The sequence below is a fragment of the Podarcis pityusensis genome (genome assembly GCF_964106645.2).
Source record: "Podarcis pityusensis genome assembly, chromosome: 10".
NCBI lineage: Eukaryota > Metazoa > Chordata > Lepidosauria > Squamata > Lacertidae > Podarcis > Podarcis pityusensis.
The window spans coordinates 5,222,141-5,234,668 of NC_138035.1; the positions used below are offsets into that span (position 1 = coordinate 5,222,141).

At 47.7% G+C, this 12,528-nt stretch overlaps 2 protein-coding genes across 2 annotated transcripts in view; one reads left to right on the forward strand and one right to left on the reverse strand.

The window, feature by feature from the left end:
• Window positions 1-1,579, reverse strand: part of LOC308486425 (killer cell lectin-like receptor subfamily F member 1) — an 18,350-nt gene extending 16,771 nt beyond the window's left edge. Inside the window, exon 1 of the mRNA XM_081023268.1 lies at window positions 1,501-1,579. The gene's annotated coding sequence lies outside the window, so the exon portion shown is untranslated. The remainder of the gene's footprint in view (window positions 1-1,500) is intronic.
• Window positions 249-11,435, forward strand: LOC308486413 (C-type lectin domain family 1 member B-like). Its single transcript, XM_081023246.1, has 6 exons — window positions 249-639; window positions 3,541-3,639; window positions 5,062-5,160; window positions 7,893-8,044; window positions 9,508-9,650; window positions 10,828-11,435. Exons 1-6 carry the CDS (start codon window positions 408-410, stop codon window positions 10,949-10,951), a joined length of 849 nt encoding a protein of 282 aa, XP_080879372.1. The 5' UTR covers window positions 249-407; the 3' UTR covers window positions 10,952-11,435.
• Window positions 11,436-12,528: the final 1,093 nt, after the last annotated feature.

The following is a 12,528-nucleotide window of genomic DNA, read 5'->3' on the forward strand; positions in this document are numbered from 1 at the left end:
ACAACTTATTTATTTATTTATACCCAACAAGAACAGTTTGTTTGTTTGTTTGTTTATACCCAACAACAACAACAACTTATTTATTTATACCCCACCCATCTGACCGGCTTACATTAAAGACTACATTAAAACATCAAGACATTAAAAACCGGAACCATAGATATCTGAGACCTGGAAGAATCAATGGAATCGGGGTCTGAATCCCGCCCCCCGCCCCCGCTGCCAGGCTGTGCCCCCCACCCACCCCCAGCCAGGCCTGACCCGGGTCGACCCCACCCAGGCACCCTGCTTTTAGGGGGCACCCCCTGCCACCCAGCAAGAGCCCCCATCTCCTGACCCCCACCCACCCCTTGCAAAGGGGTCCTCCGCCCGGACCCCCCAAGCCCTTGCCCCACGGAGGCCCCGAGATGCCCCTGGAGCCCAGGCCCCCGGGGGCCAAGGTGGTCCCGGCCTCCAGCCTCCAGGCCAAGTCCCAGGTCTTGAGCGCCAAATCCCGCTCGGCGGAGGTGAGGGCCCCCCCAAAAGGACCGGCCTTCTGGAGCAAGTCTTCGCCCCAGCTGCGCCGGGAGCTACCCAAGCCCCCCAGCCGGCCCTCCTGGGTCTCCTGGGCCCTGCAGGACAGGATCCCCGGCCCCCCAGGTGAGGGGCAGGTGGGGCGCGCACCTCAGTGTGGCAGCGGGCGACCCTGGCAGCAAGGATCAGCCACGCATCCCCAAGGCCCTTGAGATTCCTCGCTTTTTATTTTGGGTTTGGGGTTTTTATTTCATTTACCGTCCCCCCGATATCTCTGGGGAGCATGCAGATTGATTGATTGATTGATTGATTAAATGGCTGATTGGTTGACTGATTGATTGATTGATTGATTGATTGATTGATTGATATATACAGCGGTACTTTGGTTTACAACCATAATCCATTTCAGAGGTTCCTGCTCCCTTGAGATTCCCCGTTTTTTATTTTGGGTTTGGGATTTTTATTTCATTTACCGCCCTCCGAGATCTCTGGGGAGCATGCATTGATTGATTGATTGATATATACAGTGGTACTTTGGTTCACAACCGTAATCCGTTCCGCAGGTCCGTTCGTAAACCGAAACAGGTTGTAACCCAAGGCACGCTTTCGCCAGTGGGGCCTCCCCAAATAAATTTGTCGATAATCCCGCCCCAAAAATGGGCTGTAATAATAATTTTTAAAAGGTCAGAAACCGGGACATGCACTTCCGGGTTTGATATGTTTGTAATTCAAAATGTGTGCAAACCAAGACGTATGCAAACCAAGGTACCGCGGTATAAATTTTTATTTATTTTCCATTTCTTTTTTCTTTTTCCTTTCTCCTCCTGTATTTTAATCTTGTTTTTAAGTTGTATTCATTCAACTTGTTTTCATTATTGCTTGTTAGCCGCCCTGAGCCCGGCCTTGGCTGGGGAGGGCGGGGTAGAAATAAAAATTATTATTATTATTATTATTATTAGACATCCACATTATCATTATCTGCTTTACCTCCCTGGCTCTTCAGAGCCTGGTTGAGGAAGGCCGATTTAAGGTCTGGAACCGGCTGCCGTTTTTCGTCTACAGCTCCTACCCTGTACGTCGTTTCTTTTTTAATTTTATTTATTTTGGTTGAGTTTTGCAGGTCCTCACACAGCTCCCTCCGAAGGCAGAATTCCTCCTGTTAAAATACTGGATTATACAGTTACTGTATTTTTCCGTCTATAGGACGCCCCCATGTATAAGACGACCCCTATTTTGGGGGACTCTGCTTTAAGAAAATGGGGGGGAGATGGCCGCCGTGTATAAGATGCCCCCAAATTCGGGACAATATTTTTTAGAGGAAGAAAACCTAGTCTTATACACAGAAAAATACGGTAACTCTGCAAAAACAGAAAGTAACAATAACAGCGTCCCAGTGGGATTTTAGGATGCTGTTCCCCGCACCCCATCCTGGCTTAATTCGCCCACTGCCTTTTATATATATAAAAACCAACAACATTATATTTATGTCTTTGTTTACGTACTGCAGAGGGCTAGACTAGATGACTCGTGGGGTCCCCTTCCTATTCTGCCATTCTGAGATTCCAGACCCTGTTTTCCAGGGACAGTCCCATATTTCAAAACTGTTCCCTGTTTATGATTTTATCCCCCTTTCCCTTAGGACGTTTCTATTTTTCATCAGAGAAATACTGGAGGGTATGAAGATTTGTGACCCCCAAGCCATCTGAAGGCACCCCCATACATATAGGGAAGGTTTTAGATGTTTATTGTGTTTTCGTCTATGTTGGGAGCCTCCCAGTAAAAGTTGGAGCGACCCAGTCAGATGGGTGGGGTATAAATAGTAAAACTATTATTATTATTATTATTATTACTATTATTATTATTATTATTGAATAGGACGTCTCTGTTTCCATCGGAGAAATATTGAAGGGTATGCCCCGACCTTTTAAAAATAACAACTATGCAGTGGACGCTCGGGTTGAGAACGTGATCCGTGCGGGAAGCAGGTTTGCAACCCGCAGCGTCCGCAATCCGCAACATCGCGAATTGCGCAGGTGCCTGTGCGATTCGGCTGTTAGCGCATGCGCAAAGTGCAATTTAGCGCTTCTGCGCATGCGCAAGTGCTGAAACCCGGAAGTAGCCCATTTCAATACTTTTGGGTTCAGCGCGGTGCTGTTGTAAACAAAAATTGCCCTTTTCCCTTATGGGGTATCCAATAGCCTATATAGAGTCCTTATATTCCCTATTGGCCCCTATTGGTAGGAGAAGATAACAGAGGCCAACCAGAGAATACTGAGAAGGAAAGCAGCTAATAAGCCTGATCTTTATCGATCTGTTGCAACAGGGTGCTCCCCTCACCCACAGGAGAGAGGAGGAACCCAGAAAAATGGTGTGCAAGGCCTTATAAAGATTTTTGAAATTCCCTCCCTGGAGTCCAAGACCACCCCCAGAAACATCATACCTACATTACAGAAAAGGTGGTCTACAGCAGAAATCTGAGTGTGTTGTTTATCTCGTCTGACAGGTTACCTGTTTAATGGTCACTTGATTGGATTTCCTGGGGAGCCTGGCTAGTCTTTTGTAATGATAAATACTTCGTACCTGGGCCAAGTCACAGGCTCACACCCTATTCATATCTTAAATGTGCCCTTAAGACAGGATTTCTGAGGAAAGAGACAATGGGAGGTTTCCCACTTTGACCTTGCAGAGAAAACATTTGACCAGTTTAGGAGTCAAAATGGTTCCAGGTCGGTCTTCCTGTGCTGATCTATGTATGTGCTTGGTTGGTACACTTATGAACATTTAACATATATCCAAGACCTCAAAATTCCTATCACAGTGCGCAACCCGAGATCGTGCAACCCGAAGCGTCTGCAACCCGAGGTATGACACTATTGCATTTCTGTATTTGTTCCTGTACTGCAAGGGGTTGGACTAGATGGCCTCTGAGGGTCCCCTTCACACGCTGCAATTCTTCAGAGGCCTCGGCGTGCCAGGCGGGAAAGCAGAACGGGCGTGCTTCTAATGCTTCTCCTTTTCCCTCCGCAGATGTTTTGGGCATCTCCACCTGGTGGCAAATCTGGGCGCTGCTCTTGGTGGCTGTTTCCTTGGCCTTGTTCTGCGCTCTGCTCATTTTGATTTACAATTGTGAGTACCGGGGTGGGGTGGGGCTTCGAAAGAGGCTTCCGACACCCCCAACCCGGGTCTCCCTTCCTCTGGGGCCTGCACGCTGCCCTAGAGTGGGCACCCGCTGCCCTGTTTGGGGTGGAAATAATCATAAAGGAGCTGGGTTGCATGATCCATGATGCAGTGCGTCGTTCTCTATCGTTAACTGGCTCTGGGACTGCAGAACTCAAGGGCTTTATTATTATTATTATTGTTAAGTTGTGGGTGAACATATCAGACGACACAGCGATTCTTCAAAACAGCTCTTGTTCAGAGGCCAGAACAGAACTGAACTGAAGAGCTCAGTCAGCCTGCTTATATAGAGCTCCAGTACAACGTTACTGTAGCAACTTTCTAAAACTATCCAATCACTGAACGTCACTTTCGATCCTTCATTTGCATAACTATCTACAGTATCCCCCTGCTGGCCCAGGGTGAGAACTTCAGTACATAACTATTATTATTATTATTATTATTATTATTATTATTATTATTCTGCGGTCCCAGGGCAAGTTAACAAGACTGGCAGCCAGGAGAGTTTCAAGAACATACCTTTACATCTGCAGAAGGAATGTGCTCTGTTGCCCCAGTGCAATAAATTTATTATTATTGTTGCAGGAATTTATGTATAGGTTGGGGCAGCAGATATCATGCACATGCAGCCCACTACCAAAATCAGCACCATCGCTTTTGTGAGTTGTTCCCACAAAACACTTCATCACAGTTTCTTCCTATCTATTCAAAGGGCCTTTGCTGCACGATACCAAATGTAAGAATTCACTGATAAATGTACCTATGTACTGGCTCACTGGGAAAACTTCAGAAATTCATCTAGACATGTGAGCTCAGCTACTCAGCAGCCCCTCTGCCTGAGTGATAATCCCTGGCATCCTGATACCTGAGTGCCAGACAGGTAGCCATGCCAGAAATAACAAACCCAGATGAAGACAAAAGGGTGTGATTAACTTGGCTGGGAAACAGGGAAATGTAAATATCTCTTTTGTTACACTTGATGGGTATTTGGTGGAGGCAAGGGGAACCATGGGGCAGAGTCCAGGATGCTCAGATTACTGGCACCAGACCTCCCCTTTCATGATGTAACAATGATGTATTAGTGATGTATTTTTTTTGGGGGGGGGGAGTGTAACATGGGGATTAGCAGCTAATAAAAGTTTGGGTTCTCTTTTGTTCGGGGCTTCCATCTTGTTCCACCTGGTGGCAGGTGGGAGTCCTGTCGCGACAGTCTTCAATAAAGACCAAGCCTACTGGCTGCTGTTTTGCTCTGGTATTCCTGGCTGGTGTCCTTGTTTTTTGTCCAAGGGAGCCCTCAGATTTCTCCGTTTACATTATTATTATTATTATTTTAAAAAAACACACACAGAGAGAAATACGTTTTCATTTCAGACACCCACGTGGCGACAGAAATCACTGCTGAATCTCAACTGCTGCAGCGTTCAGAGAAGAGGCTGAAGATGGCCGTTCAGCAGCAAGCAGAAGGCAGAAGTGAGAAGAGCTCTCAATATTTTCTTCCCCTGTTTATTAAAGCAATAGCGGCAATCGTTATTGCAGGAGAGATGCAACAGGGAAACCAGTGGGAATTGGTAAAATGGCGAAACCAATTAGTCTCTGGCAAATAAGCAGCCTTTGCTTCTCATCAATGAAGCTCTGGTGCTGAAATATGCTCGGAGTTGAGAGTGGATTTCATGCTCTTTATTCAGCTCATAGTGTTGAGGAGGAATGGAAGTCCCCTCAAAGTATCTGCTTTATAGACATTATTTACACAATGGGCCCCATGTGATTGGCTAATTCCGGGATTCTCCTGTAGGCCAATCAGGTTGTGGATTCACATCCACCTGGAGCTGGATTGGGTGGCTCCTGTGGACCAATCAGACTGCTGCATTCTGGATCCTATTGTTCTAGGACCAATCAGACTGCTGCATTCTGAATCCTATTGTTTTAGAACCAATCAGACTGCTGCATTTTGGATCCTATTCAACTCAGTACATAATAGTTGCGCTTATGAGGAGTCCCTGGGTCTGGATCTGCGACACCAGCCTCTGAATTCCCCAGCCAGGCTATGGAGGAGCCAGGGTTTGCCGACCCTCCTGGCGCTGGTTTTCCTGACTCTTCTGGGGATATCCGAGGCCCAGCCCAGCCCAGCTCGCTCCAGGGAGAATTGATGTCGCTAGAATGCCACATCACTTGTGCTCTGCAAAGGGAAAAAATAATTTGACAATAATGCAGTGGCGTACGGTCAGGGGACTACGGGTACGAGGCTAGTTCCCTAAATGTTCGCGGTAAATTAGAGCACTGAAGTATTAAAGCCTGGCACCTCTTTCCCAAGAAGATTTCTGTCCAGCTTAAGTGGGGAGGAACGATGCTCATGCCCAGTTTAGCTTACACGCTATAGCTCATGGGTAGGCAAACTAAGGCCCGGGGGCCGGATCCGGCCCAATCGCCTTCTCAATCTGGCCCACAGACGGTCCATGAATCAGCGTGTTTGTACATGAGTAGAAGGTGTGCTTTTATTAAAAATGCATCTCTGGATTATTTGTGGGGCATAGGAATTTGTTCACTTTTATTTTCAAAATGTAGTCTGGCCCCCCGCAAGGTCTGAGGGACGGTGGACTGGCCACCTGCTGAAAAAGTTTGCTGACTACTGCACGGTATAGCTTAAATGGTGGATTTGCGTATAAGCTAAGCAAGCTATAGTTTAGGCCTCCATTCTCTTGGGGGCCCCCAAAAAATTTAAAGGAAGAAAAAACTGGGTGTTCATTTCCAAAATATAAGATAAAAAACAAATACAATAAAACCTACCTACAGCAACAGTGCTTTGTGTTGTCTAGGCTCCTATGATGTAAGTAATGGGCCCCACCTGCTAACCTGCTCCCTACAATATCACTGGTTTGCTCCTTTCTGTATATAGGGTGCCTCCATTCGGCATGGACTGGTTGCATGGCCACATGGGTAAATGGCTTGAGATACCTATGAGGTCCATCAATGACAAAATAGCATATATTCAACACAAAAAACCAGTGACAATTTGTTGTTGACAAAGGACAGCTGGACATATCAAGGGCACCATTACATTCAGTAGCTTAGGGCCTCATCAAACCAAAATCTGCCCCTGCTCACGTCACCACCAATTGCCCTCGAAGGCTGGTGCCTCTGGCCTAAGCGTTCCCCTATGAAAAATTTCACTGCTGCAATTACGGGGTGTAAAAGGGGATTTCTTGATACTGGCACTCTTGCCCGTCCTTCCAGCATCACATATCCGGCTCTTCTGCAAAACGAATGTGGAAATCAGTGCAGTGAAAATATATAACACAGGTTTTTTGTGTGTGTGTTTCAAAAAATAAACGCAGCTGATCAGAGGCTGGATGCTGCCAGTTTCTGGAAACCGCAGGATTGGAGAGTGTTGCTCTCGTGCTCGGATCCTGCTCGCGGATGTCCAGTAATGGGCACCTAGTTTGAGGCATTCTCAAAGTAAAGGAAGGATTGAACTCTGATTAATTAGAATACACACAGAGGCTTGAACCAGCAAGACTCTGGGAAGGGTGTGTATAATAACCTGTCTCCAGCCCAGGTCGTTTTATTCACAAAAGAACTTTTTACAGAGTGTTCGTAAGAACCAATCAGATTTCTTCTGAGCATTTCAACAAACCCATATGGGGACAAAGTTAAACTACAAACACTAGTTAGGCATGCATACTTTTGGGGTAAATAAATGAAAACTACAAAGGAGTGCATTCAGCAACCCCGGAGGTCATAAACAATCAATACACATGATAAGAAGGAAGGCCAGGAGGACAGTGATCATTATCACCTTTATGTGAGACCTGTTTCCTGGCCCTAAGATTAACATATCAGAAAAGCTACATCAAAGAAACTGCCCACTGTCTTTGATGACCCAGGAGCCTGCCTGTCTAAGTGTGCACATGACTTGTGAAGAAAGAGAAATGGAACAGGGATGCAGAGGTGTGGATTGATCAAGAATCATATCAAAATAGTTTAAACCCAGTCAACGCAATGCTTTCATTGCTGACACAGATGGCTTACTCTATATTTCCTCATAGCAATCCCAGCTGATCACTACACTAGTTGGCCGCTTAGAGAACAGATGGGCCCTTGGACCTAACCCAGCAACCTCTTTGTACCTTCTCCATCTCTGCTCAACCTCTGGAAATCCTCTGAAATATCTCTCTCCCGCCAACCCTTGTGCTTTATCTCCACAGCCCTGACATGCAGATCCTGCAAAAGGCACTGGATGCAATGGGGAGACAGCTGCTACTTGCATACCACCGAACCCATGTCCTGGAGAGACTGCTTGAGCCACTGCAAGTCACTCAAAAGCGGCCTCTTGATCGGGAGCACCGAAGGAGAAATGGTGAAAGCTGTTTGGAGTTGTGGGTGCGGGGTTCCTGCTCTGGCACGGGGTAGGGGTAGGGGCATGTGTCTAGGGCAGAAATTGCATAAACCTCGCCGATAGGTGTGCAGTTCTCACACGCAACCCTGACACGCCTTTTGGGCTCATTGCATGTTGGGACCTCATATATTGTGCTTGAAATTTCTTAAAAACATGGAAGTCCAAACTCCTGCAATGCAGGAATCTCAGCCAAAGCATCCCTGACAGACGGCTGTCCAACCTCTGCATAAAAACCTCCAAAGAAGGAGAGTCCACAACTTCCAGAGGGAGTCCACTCCACCGTCAAACGCTCCTTACTACCAGGAAGTTCTTGATGTTGTTGGAATCTTGATTCCAGTAATTTGAATCCATTGGTTCGGGTCTTACCCTCCGGAGAAGCAGAAAAGCAAGCTTGCTCCATTTTCCGTCTGGCAGCCCTCCAGATATTTATCCTGTCACCTTTAAGTCTCCTCTTCTCCAGGCTAAACATCCCCAGCTCCCTCAACTATTCCTTCTTTGGCGCTCAAAATAATAAGAATAAGAATAAAAATAAGAATAAGAATAATAACAATAAAAATAATAAAAATAAAATAAATAAAATTTTATTTATATCCCACCCTCCCCGGCTGAAGCCGGGCTCAGAGCGGCCAACAACAATAAAAGCAACACAGTTCACATAACAATCAATCAACTGAAATGCATTCTAAAACCAATTCATTCTAAAATCAAAATCAAATCAATGGCAACCATTGGGCTAGAGTGCTATGAGGATTACAGAAGGAGAGGGGGTCAGACTGTGCCTTGCCCTAGTCTCTTGGGACAGAGCATTCCACCAAGTCAGGGCCACAGCAGAAAAAGCTGTGAAAAGAGAAAACAGTTAAGCCTCCTGCCTGATATCGATAGGCAGGGATTTGTACATCCATCTTTCTGTTAATCAGTTGTTCAGCCAGGCTTTTCAGTGCCTTTCCCCATCACTTTCCTAACTGCAAAAAGTCTGGGTTTTTGTAAGTGTTATGCTAGAAGTGTTATGCCAGAGCTGCTGACCTTTTTTAGGGAGGACAGCGCTGCCGGCGACGTGCCCAAGTTTGCGGGGCTAAGGAGGAGGCGGGCAGTGGCTGGAGGGCAGCTCCTCTGGCGGGGAAGAGGCGGAGGCTGGAAGTGACAGCTCCTGGCTCAGCTGGCCACTTTGTGCCGTGGTGGCCATGGCAGGCGGAGACTCCGAACACGGCGCTTCTTCAGCGTGGCATGGCGGAGGCGGGTAAGGGCGGCAAGCTGATGCCAGGAGGCGCCGCATCCAGCCTCTTCCCTGGTGCCCTCCAGAACTTGGCGCCCTGCTCCACTAGCCTCTATGGGGAAGACGCCCCTGCATGCTCCCTGCAAAATTCTGGCAGCCCTGCATGATGCGCCCCGCATGATGGGCCTTGGGGGGGTTCCTTCTCCCACAGGAATTCCTGCTGTCGCAGACGGTGGACTGGTTCATGATGCACAACAACCGGCTCCGAGGTGGAAGCTACTGGATCGGCCTGATGTACAACACGTCCGACAGAATCTGGAAGTGGGCCGACGGGGCAAATCTGCACATCAGGATGTGAGTCTCCTCCTTTTTCTGCACGAGAAGCAAGGGTGTTTGATGTATAATGGTTTTGCCTACATATAATATTGATTTAATAATAATGATAAAAAGACTGTCCTGTTGTGAGGGCTCTCGGAGATCTACGCAAGTCCTTTGAGCGCGGGGAGTAGCTGCATTGGCCAAGGGTCTCTCTGGTAATTTCTTACAGCAGTACAGTCAAACCTCAGTTCTCGAACGGCTCCATTTTCGAATGTTTTGGTTCCCGAACGCCGGAAGGAAATGCTCCGGTTTCCGAACCTTTTTCGAAACCCGAACATCCGACACAGCTTCCGCTTGAGTGCAGGAAGCTCTTGCAAACAATCGGAAACCACGCCTCGGTTGTCGAACGTTTCGGAAGTCGAACGGTCTTCCAGAATGGATTACGCTCGACAACCGAGGTTTGACTGTACGCACTACATATTTAGAAGAAACTCGTTCAAAAGAGGCGATACGTCAGTATTCCAAGCCAAGACATAAACAGTGGATGAAAAACTCATATAATGGAAAACGGTGACAGGCACAATCATAATTGGGTGGAATTTGCCACCCGTGAGGCTGTGTCCCTAAATAAGCTAATAAAAAACACAAGACCCGCCAGACAGTTGCGTAGCCCAAAATTTCCGCTTCCCCTCTGAGAACCCAGAGTTGGTGGGTCCATTTCTCTGGTTATGAATAAAGCTTTTTAAAACCAGCCCATAATAGCGGATGCCGAAGCCCCCATGCAGCCTTCAGCCGCAACTAGGCAGGTAAAGGTAAAGGGATCCCTGACCATTAGGTACAGTCGTGGCTGACTCTGGGGTTGCAGCACTCATCTCACTTTACTGGCCGAGGGAGCCGCCGTACAGCTTCCGGGTCTTGTGGCCAGCATGACTAAGCCGCTTCTGGCGAACCAGAGCAGCGCACAGAAACACCATTTACCTTCCCGCCGGAGCGGTACCTATTTATCTACTTGCACTTGGACGTGCTTTAGACCTACTAGGCAGGTAGCTGTTAGCAAATGCTTTAGTAGTAGTGCCTTGCTGTGCAAATTGCAGTTATCTCCCACAATCTCTGCTTGCAGCAGATTCTTCCCATTCGCTATGGCAGCCTGCTTCCCCGATCCCAGGAACTGCATTAAAAAATAAAATAGGCTAAGCTTCCTTATCCCTAACAGGTCTGGAGGCTGGCAGCACGTCTCCGCCATGGTGGACATCTGCGTCAACTTCAGAAATGGCAATTCGTACATCTTTGAATGCAGCAGCAAGCACCAGTGCCTGTGCAAGAAGTCGGTGGAATGAAGCAAGCAGCAATCCCGGGTCCAGGCACCCCTCTCTAGAGGCCCGCACAAAAACAACATCCACGGACATCTCTCGTAAAGGGGCGCATCTTACCCTACAAAGGCGCACGGTGTGGGCCTAGTGTTCCGGCCACTGTCTCTGCCGGGGCCACAAGCTGCTCTCTCTGCAACGGCCGGAGAAGTCATCCGCCTCCGCTAGTGAGCTTCTACCTCTGCCCCTTAAAACTTCTCTTTTCGCTTCGGCCTTTGGAGGTGTGCTGGGCGAGATCTGCCGAAATGCAAACTCCCCGTCTGCCGCTGAAATCCAGTTGCGGCCGTTCTTTTTACTGTTTGGCCAGCCGTGCATCGGCTTGGCCATTGGTTTGTTGATGTTTTCGTTGCCGTTCTCATGTGCTTATGGTAAACCGCTCTGTGATCCTGACAGATGGGAGGGTGATCTGGAAGAATAAGTCAATAGATGTTAAAAATAAATGTGTATTATACTACCTCCACAGATCTCGGCTGTTGATCTCTCTCAGGTTGCCCTGGGACTGATGCTCAGTGGTGTTGTAAACAAAATGTGCCCTTTTCCCCTTATGGGGTACACAAGAGCCCGTATAGAGTCCTTACGTAGGTTCCCTATTGGTTGGAGAAAATAACAGAGGCCAGCCAGAGAATATTGAGAAGCAAAGCAGCTAGTAAGCCTGATCTTTATTAAAGCTGTTGCAACAGGGTGCTCCCCTCACACGCAGGAGGACAGAAGAGGACCCAGAACCAAGGTGTGCCTGCCCTTATATAGACATTTAAATTCCCTGCCCTGGAGCTCCAGACCACCCCTCCATACATCATACAGATATCACAGAAGGGGTGTAACCCAAGACCACCCCCCACAAACATCATACCTACATCACAGAAAAGGCGGTCTACAACAGAAATCTGAGTGCGTTGTTTATCTCTTGTCTGGCAGGTTATCTGATAATGCCTTATCTGATTGCCTTTTCCTGGTACAGGCATACCTCATGTTACGGACACTTCAGGTTACGTCTTTTCAGGTTGCATCTCGCGGCGACCCGGAAGTACCGGGAAAGGGTTACTTCCGGTTTTGCTGCTCGTGCATGCGCAGAAACGCCAAATCGCACCGCACATCTGTGCAGATACGGCGTTTCAGGTTGCTCTCTTTTCAGGTTGCGAACGGGCCTCCGGTACAGATCCTGTTCGCAACCAGAGGTACCACTGTAGTCTGTCACCCTTTGAAATGCTGACTACTAAATTCCTGTAACGAGGAAGGTTTTTTCCCCACCTCCTCCCTCCTTGCAGAGAAACATTTGGTCAGCTTGGGAGTCAAAATGGCTTCAGGACTGTCTTCCTGTGCTGCTCCAGACATGTGGTTTGCTTGGTACATTTATGAACATGTATTTTATATATATAAGACCTTAAAATTCTTATTATAGTGGCTCCACTTCAAGATCTTTCCTTTTGTAGCCTTCCACCAGAGGTGGGAAGCCACAAGTGTGGGCTAGGGAAGGATGCACTCTTTTCAGGGGTCTTCTTCTGCCAGCCCACCACAGTGAAATGTCTCTGCTCGTCAGGGAGGAGTCC

Coding starts and splice junctions, on each gene's coding strand:
- LOC308486413 (XM_081023246.1), top strand. CDS start 408: ATGCCCCTGGAGCCCAGGCCCCCGGGGGCCAAGGTGGTCCCGGCCTCC. Junction 640..3,540: donor CAGGATCCCCGGCCCCCCAG/GTGAGGGGCAGG, acceptor TTCCCTCCGCAG/ATGTTTTGGGCATCTCCACC. Junction 9,651..10,827: donor GCAAATCTGCACATCAGGAT/GTGAGTCTCCTC, acceptor TATCCCTAACAG/GTCTGGAGGCTGGCAGCACG.